Source organism: Strigops habroptila, chromosome 7 (genome assembly GCF_004027225.2).
Source record: "Strigops habroptila isolate Jane chromosome 7, bStrHab1.2.pri, whole genome shotgun sequence".
NCBI lineage: Eukaryota > Metazoa > Chordata > Aves > Psittaciformes > Psittacidae > Strigops > Strigops habroptila.
In genome coordinates this window covers 64253857-64278836 of record NC_044283.2, presented here as the reverse complement: position 1 = coordinate 64278836, position 24980 = coordinate 64253857, and the positions used below count along the sequence as shown (strand labels likewise).

The following is a 24980-nucleotide window of genomic DNA, read 5'->3' as shown; positions in this document are numbered from 1 at the left end:
GCCAGCACACCCAGTTTATGTGACCGATGAGCTGGCCTGAAGGATTTTATTTGTCTACAGAAGTAGAGTCTGGTTTCTGGTTTGCATACTGCCAATGATGCTTTTAATCCCATTTTGTGACTTTTCTTGTTACCTAGTTCTCAGTCCTTGGAAATTGCAGAAATCTCTATTGCTAGAAATACATTCTGGTATGAAAACACACAGTATCCCAACACAATGTGAGCATTAGAAATTGAAGCTAACTGGTGCAAAACGAGGGATAAGCGGGCTTAAATAAAGATGGGAGCATTCTTACAGCTGTTAAACAGCAAAGGCTTCTCTAAATAAGTGTTACAAACACACTTACAGGCAAGAATAAGTGATAGATACAACAAACGCCAGTCACAGCAGAAGAGAGGCTCTGGGCGCCGACTAAAGGCAGGACACGCCTGGATATAGCCTCACCACAGCGGGGTAGCTTCATGGCTGCGACTGAGCGGCGAGGAGGCCGGCGGGACGTTGCATGTGCGGAGCAGAAAGTAAAGGCCGAACCGCACCCGCCGACTTTAAGCTGCGCGAAGGACTCCGCGGAGCTCTCACGCCCTCCATGCCCGCCTCGCCCCGCCCTCGCTCCCCATTGGCCGGCGCCGCAGCAAGGAGGCGGGCACGCCGCGGCCGGTTAACGCGTGCGCGGTGCTCGCTCGGCCCGGCGGCCCGGGTTCCTGTTTGCGCTGCTGCCTTTCCGGGTCAGCTGGGCGGTCGCCGTTGGGGCCGCGGCGCTGCCTCAGCCGGGGGCGGAGGAGCGGGGCTGGGGCTGCCGCCGCCGCCGCCGCCGCCGCCCGGGTGAGGGGCCGGCGGGACGGGGGGAGAAAGGGGCGCGGGAGCGGCGGCCGCCGCCGCCCGGGCGGCATAGCGCGGCGGGGCGGAGGAAGGGCCGCGGGGAGGCGGCGGCGGCGGCCTCCGCTGAGGCCTGGGCCGGCCCGCCGCCGCCGCCGCTCGGCCGATGTGCCCGGAGCGCCCGCCATGGACAAGATCCTGGAGGGGCTGGTGAGCTCGTCTCACCCGCTGCCGCTGAAGCGGGTGATCGTGCGGCGGGTGGTGGAGTCGGCGGAGACGCCGCTGAGCCAGGCGCAGTGCCGCGCCATGTTCGCCCTCAGCACCCGGCTGGTGCTGCAGGGCCCTGACCCCTTCCAGCGGCAGGTGGGGCGGCAGGTGCTGGAGGCCTACGGCCGGTACCACCGCGACGAGTTCGAGGCCTTCTTCAACCGCGGGCTCGTCCTCGGCCTCCTGCAGCGCGGCTACGGCGAGCTGAGCAACCGCGACCCCGCCATCCTCGACTACATCCAGGCGGGGCTGCGCCTCATCATGAGTTGCCCCTCGGTGCTGGAGCTCTTCGAGCTGCTGCAGGTGGAGGCGCTGCGCCTGGTGTGCGAGCGGCCGGCGCCGCCGCTCTGCGCCCGCCTCTGCCAGCTGCTGGGCGACTTCCCGCAGTGCCTGCCCCGCGGCAGGAAGCTCTCGCTCGCCTTCTGCCAGCAGCTGGTGCGCAGCATCGCCCACTTCCAGAGCCAGGGCAGCCGGGAGGCCGAGCTGCGCCTCTACGTCTCGCAGGTGACACAGGTCAGCGGGCTCCTGCGCAGCGTCTGGAAGGCCGAGCCCGACACGCTGCTGCCCTCCCTACAGGAGCTCTTCGCCATCATCTCCGCCGCCGGTGAGCGCCGCCCGACGGGGCCCGGGGGGGGAAAGGCGGCAGGAGGCGCGCACAGTAACGTGGGCGCTTAAGGAGAGCGGCAGGTATGCCAGCGGGAAGGAAGAGCCGGACTGCTAGCATCGGGTAGCTTTGCAGGCATTGTCTTGGACCCGTTGCTTCCTTGCCCAGGTGGTAAAGTGCAGGTTTTGCCCGTGAAAGAAACAAAGCCCCCTGCAAAAAAAGCTGGAGAGGAGATGGTGATTTATTTAGCTGCAGAGCAGCATGGTTTTGTTATTATTTAAACAAACAAACAAAAAAAATCCCATCTCCTGTTGCAATGCTTTAAATGATACACAGGAACAGTGTTCAGGGGGTCCTGTTAGGAAAAGCTAAAACTCTCAATGTCAGAAGCTACTCTTCCTCCTTGCTTTCTCCAGAGAGATACCTTGGGTCTTGAAACTATGTAGTCTATGGAACTGGAGTGTGTGTAAGGATTACATAGAACTTGGGTATTGTGGGGAGGGTTCACTGCCTGCATAATGTAGGCGAGATTGTAAATAGGTCCTTTCTGACCTCAAAAATCTGTGAAGTACTGTATAAGCTCACCCTGGAAAGTACCTTTGCTCTTGAGGCACCTGGGAAACTTAACATCATTCATAACTGGTATGGTTAGCGAGCAGTTGCTGAGATAGGATATGGGAAATATCAGATGTATTGGATCCTTAGGCTTAACATCGAGAATGGTGAACAATTGTGTGGTACTTCTTTTTAGAGGAAAAAAACCCCTACTTCTCAGTTCTATTGAGGTGGAGGAGGAAGTTGGCAGACTCTCACTTCCTTGCATGCATAAAAACAACAGGTGTTTGTAATTCAGCTCTGTTCATTGTCCTTAATCCATTGAAACTCTTAAATTTTATTTTGGTTTGTGATAATAGAATCTTAGATATAGGATAGACCCACTCAAAACTTTACAACTATACTGAAGTTGTAGGGTAGAAGATAAAGCATATTTTTTCTGCGAGGTTTTCTTTTGAGTTTCTTATATTATGTCATGTTCAACTATTACAGATACTTCATTCGAACCTTCTGTTGCACTGGCAAGTCTTGTGCAGCACATACCATTACAGATGATTACCGTACTCATCAGGAGCCTTACTACAGATCCAAATGTGAAAGATGCAAGTATGACTCAAGCTCTGTGCAGGTACTGTGTTTCATTGTAAAGGGAAGAAAAGTCTCTTTTTTTCCGTATTCTTGCCTTTGTTGAAGTTATTTGTCACTTAGGTTCCATTAAAAAAAAAAAAAAAAAAACAAACAAAAAAATCCAAACAAACCAAATAAAAAACCCCCACATTAAAAAATAAAAGTGGTATTCAAAGTTATGCTGTTTAGCCTGTTAAGATAGTGTATGTTTATGATGTTATGGATGTTACTGGTATGGTTTCAGTTTAAGTTTGTTGCTTCATTGCTAATGTGGCTTCTTTCTCATGCTTTGCTAGAGTGGATGAAGAGGGCTGTATAGAGACAAAAAGGAAGCCAGCTCTGTTCCTTTTAGATGTCATCTTATGTTTAGATCTCTTACCTTATAGGAGATGGATAAATAGGAAACTTCACAGGGTTTACAGTCAGTCTGAGGAATAAGGCCTTGTTTTCGAAAGATCAACTTTTACACTTTTTCTAGCAACAGTGATGCTTTCGCATGATTCTTACCCATCCTCTCTCTTCCGAGGAGAGGAGACAGAAATGAGTTTTACTGCTTATTTTTGAGGACTTTTTTCTACTTTACATATCTCCATTACTTTTTAGTAGGATTCACAGGGAACAGTCTCTTATTTCCATCTTAACTCAAGCCTCCACAGTTTTTGTGAATGTTCTGTGAATAGAAGAATAGGAAGAATGAAAACCAATTGTGTATTATGCTGCTTGTTACTAATGTAAACATGACTAAACACTGAGATTAGTAGCACTATTAAGAGGCTGTGATTCAGGTTGCAGTCTTGGTTAGTATCTTCAGATATGTGAATACTAGTGATGCAGAAGAATGACAATGGGAGAAAGACGAAGACCTTGAAGGTCTGTGGATTATTTATTTAAAAGCCTATGGAAGAAGCTGTTATTGGGCACTGAAGGGTAGAAAAATGAATCAAGCAATTAAAAAGGAATCTGTTAGAAATTTGTATTTTTAAAAAATAACTTTTAACAAGTCTTTCAACTAAAATCGTCTGCTATATTATTTGTTAACTACATCCATTTGAGTTGGTGTAATGCACATTTATGTAATGTAACACTTGCGTATCTTAGTAAGATACTGAGGAGTTTTCACGCTGAAAACATTCTTTGTACTTACAGTTGAAAACATCATTAATGAGAAGCAGCATCATTAATGCTGTAATATGGGGTAAGACATATCATTTAGGGCTTTGAAAAGGAATCTGCTCAACTGAACAGTTTTTAACAAAGCTGTGTGCCCAGTCTAAAATTCAAAGCTGGGAAGTTCAGAAGGACTTGTACATGCTAATAATCTGCCAGCAGTGTGCTGGTGATTAATTTTCATGTTAGTGCAATTTTAACGTTTATGTGGTATTACCTGTTTCAACATAATGTGATTGTATAATGGTAGCTTTAGAATGGCTTCTCTGTATGCCTCTGCTTAGGGAAGTAATGCAGTGCTGAGCTTTGGGTATAAGAGGAGCTGTTATTATCAAATCAGTGATCTTTCTGAATATTAGTCCTGGGGTGGTTTTTTTCACCTTGTTTCTGAAAGGGCAGTGAGATCTTATTTGCCTTGTTCATTCTTTGAAGTAGTGCTTGATTTTAAGAGCCTCTAGTTCTGTTCCATGGAACTTTTCTGGTACCCCTTGTTATTTTTGTAGATGCTCTCATGTCAACACTGTATCCAGTTTCTTTTTCTACCTCTGGGAACACTTTGCAGCAATTACTCTCTTCTGGCTTAGAGGAGTAATTGTAAAAGGATAATGCAGTTGGAATGTCTGGAGCACCAAATGACAATGTTGTCATAAGGCTTGCATCATTCCCAGGAGATGCAGAGCTCTGGGCACAAGAAGGTCTCCTGGTGAGAGTCAGAAGACCTTTGGTGACTGCAAATTAGAGCCCTTATTGCTCACTTCCATGACATGGCAAAATCTGTCTGAAGTAGAACATAGATTAGTAAATATTCTGTAATTAGAAGACTAATAAATTGAATCTGTTCACTGGAGGGTTACATTAGGCACAGGTTTGTAAAAGAAAAAGTGCTTGCTTTTTGGTATCACTGAGCTGCTCTTAATTGGCTCAGCTGTCTCATGAAACCTTACCTGAAGCATCTGTGAGGAAAAGCAGAAAATTGTTGAATCTCTTCTGGAATATATATGACTGCATCAAAAGTCTGCTTCAGAGGTCTCGGAGGAAGTTGGCTGCCTATAGTTAGTATATTGTTTTCACTTTAAACCAAGTGTCTTTGAGAAACTAAAAATGTTCCTAAGAAAAACTCCAGATGTGACCAGGCCCTTTGCCCTATTGGTAAAAATGTAAAATACTGTAAAAATGTTATGTTGGGGGCTGGGGACAGCGGGTGTGTGCCAGGTAGTCTGGGGATCTTCTGTTATTGTTTTATTCTTTTTCTGATCTGAGGAATTTGCACCTGAGCTGCCAAATTCTTTGATGTGGCTAAGAAGATATTATTGTGAAAGAAACTACTGTCCGAGTTTGCACATATAATTTTTTTTTTTTTTTTATATCAAGAGATAATGGAAATATCCATGCTAAGCGCATACATGAAGAGCAGACCTGCTCAATTTAGGGTGATATGTGGCAGAAGGTCCCCTTGAAGCCTTTAAAGTTCTCTTAATCTGGTAAACACAAAAAAGATCCCCTGTGGTTTTATTTACGATCATCATGTCCTATATTAAGATCTGCCTTTGCCTTAAAAATGCAGTCATTGATTGCAACAGAGCAGGAACTGCAGACGCAGAGAGGATTTAGTAAGCAGAGTGTCTAATCTTCACTTACTAGATCTCAGATTTGATGCTTTTTAGGACGGTGCGAAGCATGTCTGCAAGTTCACTTCTGTTTCCTCTTCTGCCTTTCGTTTCTGCTCTAAAGAGTGTTGATTCTGCAGAAAAGAGCAGAATCAGATTTTAAGGATGGGAATTCTGTTTATATCAGTTATACAAAAAATGACGCTTCTCTTTACAAGCTTAATCATGCTGCAAGTATGGCCATTGTCCTATTAGTAATAAGGTTGAATAGCTTAGTAGTTAATTATACTGACTAGAGATGACACAAGATTGCCCATCACGTAACCAGAGCAAAGGAATGGAGTATGGGGAGCCCCAGCTCTCACCAAAAAGCCCCCTTTTTCATTAGGTGTTTGTGAGTCAGCACGATTGAAAGTGCGTGTGGTATAAAGGTGGTGATCAAATGGTTTGTAACAGTGGTTCTAATGTAGGGGTCTACAGAATCATCTTCATTTGTATAGAAAGTTAATTAAGAAAACCAAATATATTGTCATTAGGCTTAAATTAACTGCACAGGTGTTAGTGCCACTGCTGAAAAAGATCGAGCCTACAAATTGTTGGGAGGTGAAGACAATAGGACTGCAAGGGTTGGGGCCTGGTTTTAGGTTAATTCTTTGCAGGCAAAAGCAATTTTTGCCTAGTTTTTTGGTCCCCATTTTAAAAAGTATATGGAAAGGGTGCTCAGAATAAACATGTTTTGAATTTAACATGTTGAGGAAATGAGAGCTTTGTGTAAATTCAGAACAATGATTATGATCTTGCCATGTTTTCTCCAAGTTCTGGGTTTTGCTTTGACTTTTTTTTTTTCCCTAGTAATATGAGGTAAACCCTGTAAGATCTGTGCTGGCTGTCCTAATGACTCCTTTGAATGTTACATGTGCAGATAGTACGTAATTCTAAGATACATAAATTTTAAATGTGTGCTATACATTTTTAGACCCAAATTACAAACTCTGGAAATTTAATTGTTTATGGTAATACAGCATGCTCATAATGCATATCTGGTGTTGCTGAAGACCGTTGTTTTCTTTAGTTTGGAATCTGAGGAATGAAACCCTCATTTCAGTCTCTTTGGAGCACTTTTGATCTCTGGGAAGAACATAGGGGCTGATAGTTTTGCTTCAGAGTGATAATCGCTAACTATGCCTATTGGTAGTGATAGTGGCTGTTTACTAGACTGTAACCTGTTCAGTTGTGTGCTAGAATTTAGTCCCTTAAGACAATTTATATTTAAGGAGCTTTTTCAGAAAGTAAATTAAGAAATATACTTCTAACTTCCTGTTTCTATAGATTGAGTGGAGCGTTTGGAAGTCATCTGGTTCAATCCTGCTTATAGCGGGGCCAGTTCGGAAGTCAGACACTGCTCAGGGCCTTGTCTAATTAACATAAGAGCTTTCTGCAAGGAAGTCCTTTTTCCTTTGCTGTGGTGAAATTCTTCCTTTCAGGGCATATGTAGACCACAGGCTGCTGATAGCTATTATAAGATCTGTATAACACCTGCTGCAATGTAGTTAAAATGAGTAGATTTTATCTTTTTAACAGAGTATTTGAGTTGGCTTCCAGGAACTTAGTTCTAAGCTGAAAAAGCTTCCTTTTAAAATTTAAATTAATAGTTTGGATCTGGTTTGGGGGTAAAAGGTATAGGAGGAGAGGTTCACTTTTTCACCTTCAGTACTAACTTTTTGCCTCAAAATAAAAATGTTAGCTCAATGTCTGTAAAAGCAGAGTTCGTATTCTTAAACAACAAGTAACAATAATAGGCATAATACTTAATTTTATATACTTCCATATTTTTGGGGGGAGGGTGTATTTTAATGTATTAAATAGATCAGTATTCATTACAGAGTTAAATTGCTTCAGATATGATCAAAATTATAATCAAAATCATTCTTGCATTACTTCTGAGTCTCTGTAGGTATGTAACTATCTGGGTAACATATAGGAACTTTACTGAGATTAAAAATAGTGGCATATTGGCTTTTTTGTGTTATCTTTTTATTTTTCTTTAATCTTTCAGAATGATTGACTGGTTGTCGTGGCCTCTGGCTCAGCACGTGGAAACATGGGTGATTGCACTGCTAAAAGGACTGGCCGCAGTCCAGAAATTTACCATTCTCATTGATGTCACTCTGCTTAAGATTGAGTTGGTATGTTGGAAAAGAACATTCAAAATTAAAGGAGAGGGAAAGGAATTTGTAACAGTCTTGCAATTGAGTAGCATCTTTTGTACTGCAATGGATATTGTCTTATTCTGCAAAGAGAATGTAAATTTATCTATAGCTTTCAGTTGCATGCAGTGATTCTGACTGTTTCAAATATTGTGGATTTGGAGATCTGTTTACATTTTTAGTGAAATTTAATTTTCTAGACTTGCTGAAATACATATGGGTTTTTTGTTTTTTTTTTTTTTAGGTCTTTAATCGTCTTTGGTTCCCTCTAGTGAGGCCTGGTGCCCTTGCTGTCCTTTCCCATATGTTACTTAGTTTTCAGCATTCTCCAGAAGCTTTTCATTTGGTAAGTTACGAAATAAATGGTTTTCAATTATTTGAAATGTCATTCACTTGCGATTTCTAAAGCAGGTGTCAAGAGTAACATAATTGGTGTGCTTGGATTTCCTCTGTTTCAAGTTCCAGAATCGGATTTCTGTGGTTCACAGACCACTACTAGGCTTTCTAACTCCCAGGTTCAACCACTTAATTTGTAACTGGAAATGAGCATTGTTCTTCCTGGTACGTACATATTTCTGGCAATAGTATCTGGGTGCACCATTCCTATCTTTGACCGTATACTTCTGGAAGTCCAGTTATGTGGTGTGAAGTCTACTGATAAGGTTGGGTAGCAAGTAGAGTTTCAAGCACAAGTGTTTGGGGAAAACGGATAACCAATTATCTGCTATATATAACCTGGTCGCCCTGTATAGGTGCCTGACACCAAGAAGTGTTTGACTTTAAGAAAGCTATGCTATCTAGGTTTCAGCGTATGTATGGGCAAACTGATAGATGCTGTTTTTAATGGCCGCTCTTCAAAACACAATTCACCAGTTGAAGCAATAACAGGGTATAATAGTAGAGCATTAGTAATAATAGGGTACATTAGTAGAGCAAGATGTGTTGTGTCTTCCCTATTCTTATACTTGGTGTTTAACTTAATGTTTAAGTGAAATGTCAGTCTTCAGATTTAACCGTAGTAACAGCCTAGCACATTGTTTCTCTAAGCTGTCACCAAGGCTTTTAGGCCTGAAGGGATCACAACCCTTTGATTAGCGTCAGAGTAATTGCCTTACACCTGTTACACTGTTTTTAATGGTAGAAGTCTGAAGTTTCTCTCCCTTCCACTGCCCTCATCTTGGCCTAGCATAGGAATTTAAGTTGTAAATGAAGGAGCCAAGTAGCCTTGAATACGCTCAAAACAGAAATATTTTACACATTTACTGTTTTGCTTTTCTTTGTTCCTTAGGGAAAAAGCATTCATGAGAAAAAATGTATAAATGTGAGAAGGCTTATTCTAGAAATAGATGTTGGCTTTAATAAAAAAAATTTCTACCATACCTGCATGCAGTACTGCATAAATATCTGTTTTCAGATCTTTGTGACCATTTTCTTTACTGTCACTTCTTGAGCTACTCCTGTCATTTAGTATCCAATAATATTTTCCTGCACTTAAACTACTTGTTTACTTTTACATTCAGACCATTTATTATAAAAAATGGTTAAATAGACATTAATAAATATAAATTAATTTACTTTGCATTGCATCTCAATTAACGTTCCCCTTCCCTACGCTTGAGTGTCATTAGCATAAATGACTTGGGTTTTTTATAGAAGGACTCTGTCTTGCACTTATGATGTAGAATTTATCATGATGTATACTATGGAATTCTAAAATCTACTGATGTATAAAATGTTAATTGAATGTTAATTCAACCTCAAGCCAGAAGTGATACTTCTGTATGTATTTGAAGTGTAATGTTCAGTATTATGCAGCATGCTGTAAGACAGACTTTAGCTCTCAATTTGGGAGAGCTGAGAACCTATACTTTTTCTATTCTTCTTGTTCTTTGTCTGTGCCAAATTATTGTATCTCAGACCTGCTTTATACAAGTCTCATTCTTGGAGCTCAGTGATTGCTTTCTCCTTGCTATGTGTGCACATTTATAAAGTGAAAGAGCAACATTTTGTCATTACAGCTTTCACTGTTGATGCTGTAGGACATCAAACACTTAATTTTTGGTAGTTTTGTTTTTAAACAGTGGATATCGTACCAAAGGAGTAGGATTTATTTCTCCGAGGTATAATAATATTCCTTATACTTAAAGAACAACTGATACTTGAAAAAGCCTCAAATAAGTATTTTGCATGTGGCCTCTTTGATCTTTTGAAGTTTTGTAGTGGGTATACTTTCCTAAAATTATATTATTTTTACAATTTATGCTCTGTATCTCATGTCTTTACTACCAGACAATTTGTAAGCTAATTTGTGATGAGAAATTATTCCATCCAATTCTTTCACAGTTAATCCATTTTGATCACATGAAAACTGCCAGAGGTGTCTAAAATATTTTGGTTCATGGTGAAAAGTCCCTACGCCTTGGGACTGCATTGAAATAATTTCCTACGTGATGTTTTAAGCCTAATATAAAAAAGCCTCGTGCATTTAAAAATACAGAGCTGTGCTTAAGAAGGGGAAGGAGATGGAGTAAACGTTTTTGAGTTTCGTTTTGTTGGGTTTGTTTAGCTCTTGAATGAATGACTGTCTTGGTTTACTGAGCCTAGCTCCCTCACTAGGTGGAGCTGTGACCCAGCTCCTGCTTGTAAGCTAACGTAGCATGACTGTATTCATTGGCTTCAGATCCGAAGCATTAGATTCTGTTTAAGGAAAACTGAAAGGTTTGTTTTAAAACAAACCTTATCTGTGAAATTAGAACGGGATATTGCACTGTTAGTGGTGGCACAAAAGCAAAATATTTGCTGTCAATATCCTTTTGAAGATGAGTACTTTGGACACTTGACCATTTAAAATTTTAACATGCATTGTTGAAGTTTATAAAGTTACAAAGCTTGATATGTCAACGAGAGAGAGCATTGAATACTTAATGGTGCTATTTAAAAATTTTCATAAGTAAAGAATAATGTATGTTTTTTGAGTCATTGTTTCTGAACCACTTCTTTTGTAAGAACAAAAGGTCCCCTGTCATTTGGCATGTGTAAAACAGTAAAGGTGTCTGTAGGGGGGAAAAAAAGTAATTAACACCCTTTTCTTGTTTGTTTTTTCCCTTTCAGATTGTCCCACATGTGGTCAGTTTGGTTCACTCCTTCAAAAGAGATGGCTTACCTTCCAGTACAGCCTTTTTGATGCAGTTGACTGAGTTAATACACTGTATGATGTATCATTATTCAGGATTTCCAGAGCTCTATGAACCTATTCTGGAAGCTGTTAAGGTATATTAGGAATATTAAGAGGGTGGAATGTTGTTTTTCTGCTTTCCCAAACGTGAAAGCTCTACTTCCATAGATCCAAATTCTTGAGAACTTCTGTTAGGAGAGAAGAGCTAACTGCATAATCTAAGGTCCATTCTAACTGTATTGGGAATATGTTAGAAAAATTGTTCTGAGTGTCCATGATACAATTATAGCAGCCTTTAACAAAAGCCTGAAATGAGTTCTTTTAATAAAAGTACAGTCGTAATTTTTTAAGCCTTATGTAGCTATTAATATGCTTTTCTGAGGCTTATTCTAGGCATTTCATTTCAACCCAAGCTAGAAACTGTAACTCTTCAAATATAAATTCAGAGCACTGATAGTATTGAAGAGAAGTAGGTTCTGAGGAGTACTTGGCATACTGTTAATTTTTGGCTAACCTCAAGACACCATTGCTAAGTACTACATCTTAATATTGCAGTGGGTATTGCATGCCTCTGGGTAAAGAATGATGGCCTATGATGTTTCAAAGCAAAATTTGGCGTTTTTTTAGATAAATATTTAAGTTCATAATGTGCTTAAAATAAAAAATAAAATTTAAAAAGACTTCCGGAACAAGTAAAATAAACTTGGAAAAAAATAAAAAACAAAAAAAAAAGACTTGGGTATTACTGCCTGGTTTTCATAGCAGTAGTATTGCAGTTAAATATTTTGGTGCTTAAAAAGCCACTATCAAGTCAGTTCCAAGAATTCTGGACTTTATTCTTTCATTCTTATATTTTGATGTGACAGCAGGAACATAATTCAAGCAGAATAGAGGATAATTTAGGGGTCTGTTAAAGCTTGTAATTCAAGGGTTCTGTGAATATGCAGGTCAAAGGTAACAAGCAGCTCCTTATTCCTGCAATTTGAGAGTTGAGTAAAGCAAGACAGCTTTGAAGAAGGTGGCTGGGGGGTGGTGGGGAAGAGAAGGGGGTGCTGGGGAAGAGAAGGGGATGCATCTACTACACTATTGAGGATAGCAGGTGAAGATAAGACTGCTGAATCACAGGACCTATTGTAAAAACAAATACAGTTTTTTGTGTGTTAAGTGTGCGTGTTAAATGTTTCTCTTGTAGGATATGCCCAAACCCACTGAGGAGAAGATTAAGTTGATTCTCAGTCAGAGTGCCTGGACTTCGCAATCCAGTTCTTTGCCATCTTGTTTATCTAGACTTTCTGGAAAATCTGAAACTGGGAAGACAGGCCTAATTAATCTGGGAAATACTTGCTACATGAACAGTGTTATTCAGGCACTTTTTATGGCTACAGAGTAAGTCTTTTTAAACAGTTCCTTTCAGCAACTCTTTTCATTGTGAATTAACTACCACAGTTGTGGCAGTCTTGCTTTACACAGAATATTAACATGTCCTGGGGTGTCTCAGATTGGTATAGCTGAGTGGGTTTCTTTGCACTCAGTTACTGATTGCTTTGCTGAAGTCCAGCTCTGTGAAACTGCAATTTTAGCCATTAAAAATCCTGATCCTTCTGTCCAGTGTCAAGTCCCTTTTTCCTCACTGTCCCTGCTCCCTTGAGTACTGTTAAAGTTTATGGTGATGCTTTTCTTATAATCTGGAAGTTGTTGAGGAAAAAAAACCTGTCTGTTTACAGCCCACTCTTATACATTTAAATGTTTAAAGGAATGGGGATTTTGCAATGTTAGTTCCTACCATACAACAGTTTTGTATCCAGGTATTGAAGGGAAGTGTTACGTGCTTGCTTTTTTCCCAAATTGAAGTAATTATCTGAGCTGCAATGATAACTGCATTGTTATTAGAAATCTACCAGGGACCCTCATGTCTATCTTTCTTTTTCAGTTTCAGAAGACATGTTTTATCTCTGAATCTCAATGGATGTAATTCACTAATGAGAAAATTACAGCATCTTTTTGCATTTTTGGCGCATACTCAGGTACGTCAGTTCACTTCATCTGCTGTTTTTTAAGCGCAGATCTGTATACCAAAATTCAGGAACAAACACAATGCTATGGGAGTCCTCTTGACTATATTGGAAATACAAATATGATATATTTGTAGGGGAATGAGTCCCTCCAAATGTTCAGGTGGTGTGGATGGACTTAGAGGAATCTCTGTTTCATAAGTGGAATATCTTGGCATTGTGTCATTTTTATAAGTGGGCAGTAACAGGCTTTCTTTGAGAAGCCAAATGAAAAAATCCAAATAAGAACTGACTTGATGTACAAGCTGACTTTATGTAACTTTCTAGGATAAATTGTGACTTTCTGCAGTGATTTTTTAGACTAAATTTCAGTATAGTTCAAATTCTAAAATGAACTAAAGTTCATTCTAAAGTTCAGAATATTTTGCTAGCACTAGAAAGACATAAGATGCTTTGTGCTCTTTGACTTGTGAAGGGGATGAGGCTGGATCACCTTAAAATAAATTGCTGCTTATGAAATACTGGTGATGTTTTGAAGGAAGAAAACACTTTTTATTTTTTTATTATTTTTTTTTAAGCTTGCGAGCAAGGGTAGTAACTGCTATTACACCTAACATCTGCTTTACACTTGCTACATATTTGCCTGCAGGATCCACTGCTTGTATCTTTGTACTAGAAGTGATTACTATAAAATTGAAGGGTGTCTGTTACTATGATTAAGTGGCTTAAATGTTTGTGTACTATGTTTCGTATGGTTCCTCTAGAACAATGTACTCTCAAGTTCAGTGGTCAGTATCGAAGTAATATAAGCAGTTTTTTAAGTAGTTCTTATGTAACCTTGTCTGTCCCTCTCTTATACCAACAGAGGGAGGCATATGCTCCTAGAATTTTCTTTGAGGCTTCCAGACCACCATGGTTCACCCCTCGATCCCAGCAAGATTGCTCAGAATATCTTAGATTCCTGCTAGACAGGTACGGTTATTGTGCCATTAATGGGAATGAATCTACACTCTTATCACATTATGCTGAACTCTGGGGGGCAGTCATGTAACAGTTCCACTGCCTAAGTGGGGACTAGGAATTTTGGGCCTCCGGTTTTCTGTGTGGTCTGAAATGTTTTTCATGGGTTTAATCTGTGGTAAAGTACGGATACCATCCTGTACCCACACATGTAAAGCAGGTTATAGTGGTAGTAATGTTCCATTCTTAGAAACCTAAACTTGGGCGTTATGTTAGTATCATAGTCCTGTTGTAAAATTAATGTGGTTGCTGAAAGCAGTGTAGTTGTGCATTTGGAATTTCATGTTGGAAGAGAGACAGCTGTATTTTATACAGGTCAGATAAATCATGAAGAGATGTACATGCATTTATAACTAGTTTAATAAACAAGCAAATTAACTGTGGCACAGATAAAAATACCTAAATTTATTAGTAGCTCTCTTTTATTTTGGCTGAGATGCAGCTTAAGAAGAAGAAAAAAATTGCTCAACTCCCCCCTTGCTCCCCTATCTTGGGTTTCTTTTTTGGTTTGTTTTTTCTTGCTGTAGTTTCTTAACTTTCTTGGCTACAAAATCCTGACCTTTTCTTTGGAAATAGTCTGGCACTAGATAAATAGCTACTTGTTCTCTACAAAATCTGACATACAGAACCAGTCAACTGGAGAACTGATTTATGAAGATAATGTAATAGTAAATAATAAAAATGTTGTTTGTGAGGGGTTTTCTTTTTTAATACTTGCTAGTTCTCAGTATATCCATTGTGTTATGTTACATATAATGAAGCCCACATTAAATGCATTTGTGATTCTCTCCTACTCTTTTGGATAGTACTGACCTGTATGGTTCAGCTTGCTTATAGCAACTTTTTAAATGTAAGACACTTCCAGCCACTTCACCGTCTATATTTTTACCATAACTGGAAAAAAGGTCTGAAATGGTGCAGCAATATTTGTTTGGAAAACAGCACAGCTACTTGGATTTATTTTTCTTTGTCTTCAGGCTGCATGAAGAAGAGAGAACCTTGAAAGCACTGTCTTCAGTAAAGACTTCTGAAAATATAATGAATGAAGAGTCCCAGACACAAGAAGCTGATCGTAAAGCACAAGTATTTGCACCTTATACAGAAAGTGAAGAAAGAACTCTGATAGAGAAGATGTTTGGAGGAAAGCTGAGGACTACTATATGCTGTTTGAACTGCAAAAGTATGTCTCAAAAGGAAGAAGCTTTCACAGATCTCTCTCTGGCTTTCTGTCCTCCCACTTCCTTGGAAAATGTTGGCCCAAAATGTATGGAAAGTTCTGAAGTGAAAGACGATTACATGGTGCAGACTAACACTTTAGCAACTAGTCCTGCTGGAGAAACACCTCTCAATAATTTGGAAGTAAATGGTGGATGTGACACAATAATGAATGAAGGAACCATCAAAGATTTTTCTACTGAGCCAAACTCTGAGAATACCACAAATTCTGAACTCAACAAAGTTCAAGATAATAGAGAGATGTCTCAGAGGCTAGTAGGTAAAAACACTCTGTCAGTTACAGACTTACTGAATTATTTTCTGGCACCTGAGATCCTCAGTGGAGACAATAAGTATTATTGTGAAAAGTGTGCCTCTCTACAGAATGCTGAGAAAACTATGCAAATCATCGAGGAACCTGAATACCTCATTCTCACTCTCTTGAGATTTTCGTATGATCCAAAGTGTCATATAAGGCGCAAAATCTTGGACAATGTTTCCCTGCCACTTGTTTTGGAACTACCAGTCAAAAGAACAACATCCTCTCTAGCTGTAGATCCAGGAAGTTGGTCTGCTGGTGTTGAGATTTCTGATACTGGAGAAAATCTTGCTAAAAAACTGAAGCCCTCAGGTGCTGATGAAGTGACCTGCCCACAATTGGTGCCCTACACATTAAGCTCTGTGGTGGTGCATTCTGGTGTATCCTCTGAAAGTGGACATTATTATTCATATGCTAGAAATATTACTGGGTCAGGGCCTTCAGGACTCTGCCACCAGTCTACAGCTCTTTCTTTAGTTTCTCCTCAGGATAAGTTATTGACAGAGGAGAGTCCTTGTACTGTTGTAGAAAATGAGCTGGACATGGAGATGCCAAGAGAATGGTTTCTGTTCAATGATAGCAGAGTGACATTTACCTCATTTCAGTCAGTCCAGAAAATTACCAGTAGATTTCCAAAGGACACTGCTTATGTTCTGTTTTACAAAAAACAGAACAGCACCTGTGGCTTCAACACCAATTCAGCAAATGGACTCTGGGTAAATGGAGACCCACCCCTACAAAAGGACCTCATGGATGCAATTACAAAAGATAACAAACTGTACTTGCAGGTAAGATGGAAATCATGTATGAAGAGCGATCTCCTTAAAACTCACAAGACAGAGTCTAAAAAAAAAAGTCAGCTTTTAAATATTCTGGTGTATTAACATAAATCACCAATCTCGCTTCCATCTTGATACAGCTAGACAGGTTTCGTAGTAGAGTGATCACCACTAGATGGGAAGCATCAAGGAACATGGCTTAAACTCATTTCAGTTTAAATTTTTAGTGGAGATGCTCTTATGGGTCGTTCAACCATTTGTAATTCTATGCAGGAAAGACTTCAAATGGTTCTGATTTTCATTGGCTTTACTTTAGCTACTCTTGTAATTTATTATAATTGTTTTGCTTTGAGCATCATTACTATTTTGGATCGTATAACAGTAGAAGTGTGTTTTACTGTGTGCTTTTTGCAGGGGTTACCTTTTCCTGTGAGAGTTCTATGCCTACTCAAATTAGAAAAACTAGGTAAATTCAAATTGAAAACAGCTAAATCTCACTGTGGAAAATCTGTTAATAGCTGCAGGTATTTACAAACATAAACGAGAACTGAGACTTCAAATTGCAACTCTGCTGCTGTTTTCAGACTGTGGTTAAAGCGTTTGTGTCCTAACGATCTTTGTTTATATGCCACTTCCTGACTACAGTGTAGCACAAATGTGGCTTCTTTAGCAGCAGTTGCAGATCATAGAATAGTTTGGTTGGAAGTCATTTAGTGTAACTCCACTGCAGTGAGAAGGCACATCTTCACCTAGATCAGGTTGCTCAGAGCCCATCCATCCTGCTCTTGAATGTTTCCAGGGATGGGGCATCTATCACCAATATGGGCAACCTGTTCCAGTGTTTCACCTCCCTCACTGTAAAAATTTCTTCCTTTATATCTAGTCTAGGTTTACCTCTTTAAGTGCAAAACCATTACCGCTTATTGTATTGCGTCAGGGTCCATCCGTTTCTTCCAATGTTGGTGCCCACGGATGGAAGAGGACAGTAAAAAATAACCTGTGTTCCAGATTCCCTTACCAATTGTCCCAAGGCCCTGAAGTCTCTTTGGACTACATGTTACAGCTTCATTGCTACCCACATGGAAGAGCAGTAATGGGTAATAGTCTGAGGGCCATACCAGGCTGGGAAGTTTCCTAGTGATGTTCTTAACAGGGGACCCAGGGAGGCAGCAGGCTTCCCTAAGAGGAGGGTCTGTCCAGCATACTGGGCCCTCTGTTCCCATCAGAAGGCAGTTGCCTACAACTTTAAAGTAATTTTTCTTTCTCGTGGAGGTGGTTGTGGTGTGGGGCATGGGCTTTTCTGACCATCTCTGGTGTAGATGGGCTGTCATCCATCTCATCCATTGACTGGCCTTTCACAGCCAGAGCCTCATGGCTGTTGTACAGGGGCACCTGGGAAGGCAAGGTGGGCAAGAAGGGAGTTTGCCTGTGCACTTGCCTCCAAAATAATGTCATGCTTTCAGTCAGAATTGCTGTGAGTACCACTGATGCGTAAATGCTTTAATTGAAATTTCAAACTTAAAGACAGATTCATTTTTCGAGTACAGTTGTGACAGCATCTCGGTAATTGAGTAATGGGGGGAAAAAACCCATTTTAAGAACACAGCCTGAAGAAAAGTAGTACAACTACTACAGTGATACTTAACCTTTTTTTAAATAAAGCCAAGCATTTGAAGGTGGAACTGTGTCATCCACACAGAATATAAATCCTAGTAACTATTCTTATTTGTATATTTACTGGTTGAATCCAATGTCTGCACCAACATATTTCACTGTTATCAACAGGATAGGTGATTACCTGAGTATGTGTGACGGAAGCTTTTTTCAAATCTGAAGAAATGCTTTAACCATCTCTTCAGATTTGAGTGATGTTTTGGAAACAAGCAACACTGTCAGGATATTAAGAAATTAATTTGTTAAATAATGAAGTTATTTATAAATAGATATCTCTGAATTAACATTTTTCAAGACCATTTTGATGGGATTTCTGGAATATGCTATGAAGTTAACTACTGTAAGATTTTGGACATACTTTGCAGTATGTCCAGAATCAGTGAAAAATTAATGTGATTTTATAGAAGTTAAAGTCACTTGGTACATATACACAAAAACTGCTTTTTGATAATCTTGCAGACCAAAGCTTTCTCTACTGAACACATAGCAGAAGTTTTATGAAGCGCGATCATTTTCTCTTATAGCTTACCAGTGAAAGCCAAGTTAGTAGTCTCTTGGAAACCTTTAGTTTGCAATTGAAAAAAAAAAAGTCTCCTCAAAATGAAAAAAAAAAAAAAGGGGGAAAAAGAAAAAACCAATCAGCCCCCCAAATCACCCCCTCCCCGCCCCCCAAAAAAAAACCAAAACCAAACAAAAAACCCCCAAGCATCTAGTGTTTGTTTGGGGTTTATTTTGGAGACTTTTTTTTTAATTTCTGATTTTTACCCACGTTTCAATTTTGAGTACTTGAGTATTGGCTTTCTTTGTAGTGCTCTACTAATCTCAAAGTTGTTGAGATCTTGTCATTTTCTCACTTTAAATGAGGCTGATTAGTTATTTTTCTCAAGTTAACACTAGTACTGTAATTGCATTTTTGAGAAGTTGCATTTCATTGTCCTGCAGAATTCTAAACCAGTTAAGCAGATACTTTTCTGTCCTGAGAAGGCCTTTACTTTTTCAAAGAAACCTTCCAAAAATCTTTAGCTTACTGCTTTTGTTTTACTGTTGCATACCACTTGGCCACATGGTGAAATAAAATATTTTTATTTTAAATAACAAAACCTGCAATATGGGTAGCTCCCATTCCAGTTAAAACAAATTAAAAATCCCATTCTGGGAACAAGTGGAAAGCGGGTGTGTGTGGAGGGGGGAAATCCTCTGATGCTCTGTGTTATTCTCAGTCCAGAGAACTGTATCGACTATCAAGTTTTACTTATCTGATCTAGTATATGTTGGGAAAAATACAGTCAGTCTGAAAACATTCATAATTTTTTTAAGAAATAAGGATGTTTCTTGGAGAAAGAAGCTAGTGCTGGATGCTATACTAGAAAAATTTAATATAGGTTAATATTAATTGACTCAGTATGTGCCTTGAGAGAAGAAAGAAATGTGCTCATTTAGCACAAACTATTGAACGGGAATAAAGCATGAAACATCTTAAACTGCTAAATAATTTTCCCTTCAGCATTGAAGATACAAATAGTGTATGGATTTTAAAGTTTCTTGGCAGAGTATTAGTATTAATAACTGATAATTTAGTCACTGCTCCATATTTCTCTTGTGCGCGTGCTTATATAGATACTCTCCATCCATTAGAGAAAATATTTTGTACATGGTAGAAATGAAGCTAAGATCAGGACTGAGGTTTATTTTCTCAGTGTATTATGGCTGCTTCTGAACAGTATTTCTGGGTGGCTGACAAAAGCCGTGCTTGCAGCTTATTTACACTCTATACTGAATGTGGTGCATGTCTCCAGAAATGAGTTATCCCTTGAACTTGAGTCATGTGCAAGGCACTGTGCTGTTGCTGTTTGTTGTAGTGCTTCTCCTCTTGCCTTGTCCCCTGTGTAAGAAAGCCTAGTGACAGTGGAACGATTGTACTGTTAATAGTATTTTGAAAGGTATGTAATAAAGACATACATAAAGTAAGTTGGCTGCATAGTTATGCCAAAACCTCACGCTATTCAGTAACTGCGGTAAGGCAAATTCAGTCATGTTTCTAGCTAAATCTGGCAAAAAAACCCAACCAACCAAACTTTAGCTGTAAGACTATAGTGGTCTTTTTGTTTACAAATTTAAGACCTTTATTTAACATAGCATAGTCTGCAAACCTGTTGTTGATGCTTATATACATCTGTAGTACAGTTTGTTAGGTAAAACTCAACTACTGGGGTTTAAGAGGTATAAAGTTGCCAGAAAATACTTCTCTGGAGGGGTGAAAGTGGAGGAGGGAGTAAGGAAAACTCCATTTTTTGGTTTGGTACTTTGCTGCTTTTAAACATTTTTCATAAATATTTTACTAAAAAAGCCAGACCAGCCCAGGTACAGTGTAGCTAGTCTCCCACTGTTTGCTTTTGAGAAGAAATTCTGTCCTGTATTAAGCAGTTTTGCAGTGTAGTTTTTTAATTAAGCTATTTGGAAATTTTAGAAACAAGTATGCCTTTCAGTCGTTAGTAGTGTAAAATAGTTTCAAACTTAGGCTGTTTTTCTAAGAGGGCAGAGTAATTTAAACCCACAAGTACTATTTTTTAGCACCTGTGAAAGTACATGAACAAGACTAAGTTTAGTGCTTTCATGGTAGCATAATACAAACAGTCTTCCAGGTTCTTGGCTCTGTTCCTTGCTTTCACCAGGAGGTGGAGAAGAAAAGGAACAATTCAAGGTGACCCATGTAATTACTAAAATCCTGTGAAAATTTCCTCCTTTTGCCTTTAGGGAGGTGTATAGTGATGAAGTGTCACGTGAAGGAGGCTATTGGTATTGAGCCTTAGCACATGGATACTTCCATTTTGTTTCCTAAAGAAATAAAGCTTGTACAGGTCTGCTGTGTTTTTTCTTGTTAGTATTCCAGAGCCCAACACCTGCCTTCAGTTTTTGAAGCTCTTGACCAATTTCAGAAAGGGATACTTAAGAAATTGCTGCAAGGTTTATGAAGCTAGTTGGCCAGAGACAAAATAGTATATGGTATCTCTAATGAGGGAAAAGCCTGTGCTCATGCCCGTCTTAGATGCCTAAGAAGCCACAGGGGCGTTCAGCTGAAAAAGCAGCTGCCAGGAGCCTTTGATTTCTTGGTCCTTCTACTTGTGCAGGTACTTTTTTCAGCTGCTGACCCTAGTTTTTATGGAGTGCTTGAGAGTTCCTTAGACTTACTAATGTTAAAAAAGAGTTAGCATAGCAGTAAGACTTGAAAGTTAAAAAGCTGGTCTGAATGGAAACTAAATAGCTTTCCATCTTTTTGCATTTTTCTGAATATGTTGTTACTCTATGCAGTTGATCGAATGGAATGAATAAAAAAATCTTTTAAATAGTTAACATTTGTCTTACCTTTCTATTTGGCAACCAAGAACAAGGGCATCTTAAAATTGATAGGATGAAAATTCATGTGAAACATATCAAAACTTAATGTTTTGTTAGCTTTTGGTCATCACTCTTAATTCTTTATAACATCCCATGTTTCTGTAAAATACAATTTTAGCATAAACTTAAATGGATTTAATTATGATGCACATATACTTAGGTTCAGCAAAATTGCACATCTTGGATTGGCTGTGGATATTCAACCTGAAGTTCAGCAAAGCCATTCAGACTTAGAAGTCCAGAAGTTAGTGATGTAACTTTAAAAACTGTTTCAAAATTTACTAGAAATAAGCTGCTTCAAGGACTTGAGGTTGGTTGGTTTTTTTTCATTCTCTTTTATTCTTTCATTTCAGGAGCAAGAGCTTAGTGCTCGAACACAGGCGCTTCAAGCTGCCTCAGCCTCATGCTCTTTCCGACCCAATGGATTTGATGACAATGACCCCCCGGGAAGTTGTGGACCTACAGGTGGAGGAGGAGGGGGTGGGTTCAATACTGTTGGTAGATTAGTCTTTTGACTATGAAGACACCCTGGAATACACTGGTTCCAAAGCAGCTCTGTACTGCCGAGGACAACTAAAATAGTGAACTTTGTCGGATATTGTACTAAGTTCTGAGACTTGATCTTTGTTTCAAAAGCAAATGTTGGGGGCTTTTTGGTTATGTTTTATTTGAAATAAATAAGCGCATAATGGAAAAACTACCTCTTTAAAATTCAGTTGCTTTTATAGTAAGATACACTTGCCCTAAAGACAGAAAATGGAGATTTTTAAGTAGTTGCTAATGATACTGCATTGAACTGAATTGCATGCACTTACATCAGTTTCTATTTTCCTCATCCACTGAATGAAGAACATTCGTCTTTTTACCCTGATGGGATTGCTTTATGTGGAAATCCTTTCAGATGGGCTAAACTGCATACATAGTCTGTCACCTCCACCTTATTTTCAAATCCAGTATCTCTATGGATTTCCAGAGATGATGCAATTTATAATGAAGGCAATAACTTAAATGTGACATGATACAGTACTTTGCAGGTCAAAAATTATTCAATATATTTCCAGTGTAAATGTCAAGAAGAAAAAATAATTTATAAATATTTGCTAAGTTGTTTTCCAAAAAAGTGCATGTTCTGTAGGAACAATGTTTTTAAATAGAAATTGTTAACTTTGTAGCATTTCTAATTGTTTTGAGGATTTTAAAATTATTTCAGGGGATATATCTGCTGTGTATTGGAAAGGAAGAGATTCTGTATGTGCCTTGCAGTACTGTAATTTAAAGCAAACTTTCTGAGGCTGCAGAAAAGGGGAAAAATGAATTAGGTGGGGGTTTTTTTTGTCAGTATTAGAAATCAGTACACTTATAGAAAGCTATTAGGTTTCTAGCAGTACAAATCTGGTAGTTGAAGGAGTATGTTGTCCCTTATTTTTTTGATTTAAAAAGTATATACCTAGTGATCCACAACTTTAGTAGCCTACATTGCCAACAAAAAGGTGGTCATAAACACTGAGCTGTGTTTGTGAAATCGCAGAGAGGCTACCTGTATCGATCCTTGCTGAGGATCTCTGCCTCGAAGAATCCTCTGAAGTTTTGCCTTCTGATTTTGCTTGAGTGAGAAATTTCTGGTGAGTTCAGGTTTTAGCTGTCTACAGAAGACCAAAATGATGCTGTCCATGGAGCAGTGTTGGCTTGCTTGTTAGGCCAGCAGAGGTTGAGGATCCATTCTCCAAAGTCTTGGCAGAAGTAGCAACTTAAGTTTTGATGTGCAATGAGGGTAACAGAAGGAGTTACACTGTTTAATCTGGTGATTAATTCTTAACTTGAATAATCTTAGTGAAGTGTAAATTTATTTAAAGTATTTTTACAAAATTCTGCAGTTTTACTGTGTTTTTATATTCTACTAGGTGACAAAGTGCATCCTTGGAAAGCATGCAAACCTGGCAGGTGTTAGCTTAACTGTACAAAATAAATTTCTTCAAAAATGCCTTTTAAAAGCATAAAGTAAGTTGAAAATTAAACCTTGCTCATATTAAATATATGGGCTTAGTCTGAAAGATAACTTAGCTTGCAAGCTATTTTTATATTATTACTAAAACTATGCTATTTGCTCTGCTATAGGTTCAGATATTACTGCTCAAGAATGCTAGAGCAGCTCAAATTCACTTTTCTAAGTTTCCAAGCTTTGTTTTGATTGTAGTACCTTGGCTTTGACCTACGCTTTTCATTGCTATCTCAGTTGTAGGTCTCTGAATCTGGGGGTTCAGCTGTGGAAATGTCGAATGTTATGAGACTAGTGTGAGGAACGTTCTCATTTTGTTGTGCTTGGACGAGGTTTTCTTGAAAGCTCACTTTGCTTTGAAATTCTGTAACTATCAGTCTAAGAGGGTTTTTTATTTCCTTTCAGGCTTCTCTGCCAGTTAGCTCTGTTTTCGAAATGTTTTGTATGACAGGTTAATTTGGCTTTTCTCTTCCACTTTATGAGGACACACTAAAAAGCTGTCTGCTGTTTGCATTACAATGGGAATATTTCGTCTCTGTATCAATTTACTATTCATTTTAAAACGCTAGTAAGTAGAAGCGGGGACAAGTGTTTTTACTCTAAATGAAATAATAATTTGGTAAAGTTCAGCTTTGGTTTTATGTTCTCACAGTAAAAATACAAATTATGTAGCCTACCTAAAAATAATGTGCAGTATGAGTTTTGTATACCTATTGTACTATATTTAATTCATGAGATCATAGAAGGCTTTCTACACCCTTGTTTGCCTGTTCTAAATTAGGTGTTAAATATGGAAATTTTATGAGAGTAATGCCAATAGGGTTGGATCTCCTTAGGTATAAATGATGGTATGTCTGAAACTGAAAATAACTTCTTCCTTTCTCCTTGTTGGCTTCTGTTGATGCAGTTACTTTGGGGTTTACAAATAGACTTTAAAATTCAGAATACCTATTTGCAAGTCTGCTTGCTGACCTGACAACCATTGTAGGCCGATTCAGACCTAACTTGGAAGGTTTCAATAAAACTAGTGAAAGTGGAGAAGTTTCCCACTCTAAAATGTACACCTTTTTTCATGGTTTACAATAATGATGTTGCATGCTCCTGTCTTCTGGACATAATATGAGATCAATGTACATATGGTACTTCAGTTTGTTTCCTGTGAATGAATGCTGGATGATTTGTTTGTTGACTCCATTCTTTCTTTGTTTACTATCTAAGTTGAATCAGTAGAAAGATACAAAATACATAATACTGTTTCTGAAGCATAGGGGTTTTTCTTGTTTCCTTTCACGAAGGATATGCTATTGTACCAAACTCAAGGATGGTATGTCTTTTTAAAATTCTGTTTCCTTTCAACAAGACAGATTGTGTTTTGGCTTTTGTTTTAGTGGTCAGTGGAGTCTTAACTTTCCTCGATACAGGTCACTTTGTACAGTTTTACTCACATGGAGCATTACAGTGGACTGCTGTGATCTCTCCCCCCTGTAACAAGTGATTACAGTATCTACAAGCTCATTTATCCAAGATAAGGAGAGAAAAGGCTT

General features: G+C 39.0%; 1 protein-coding gene across 2 annotated transcripts; it reads left to right on the top strand.

Moving 5' to 3' along the window:
• USP38 (ubiquitin specific peptidase 38) lies at positions 1 to 24625 on the top strand. 2 transcript variants are annotated; one of them, XM_030492254.1, is made up of 10 exons: positions 1 to 1687; positions 2735 to 2870; positions 7700 to 7829; positions 8095 to 8196; positions 10962 to 11120; positions 12218 to 12411; positions 12956 to 13049; positions 13903 to 14009; positions 15035 to 16379; positions 21794 to 24625. In XM_030492254.1, the coding sequence occupies exons 1-10, from the start codon at positions 1003 to 1005 to the stop codon at positions 21953 to 21955; spliced, it is 3114 nt and encodes a 1037-aa protein (XP_030348114.1). In that variant the 5' UTR covers positions 1 to 1002; the 3' UTR covers positions 21956 to 24625. The 2 variants fall into 2 exon arrangements, with proteins under 2 accessions (XP_030348114.1, XP_030348115.1); XM_030492255.1 differs by lacking the exon at positions 8095 to 8196.
• The last annotated feature ends 355 nt before the right edge of the window (positions 24626 to 24980 follow it).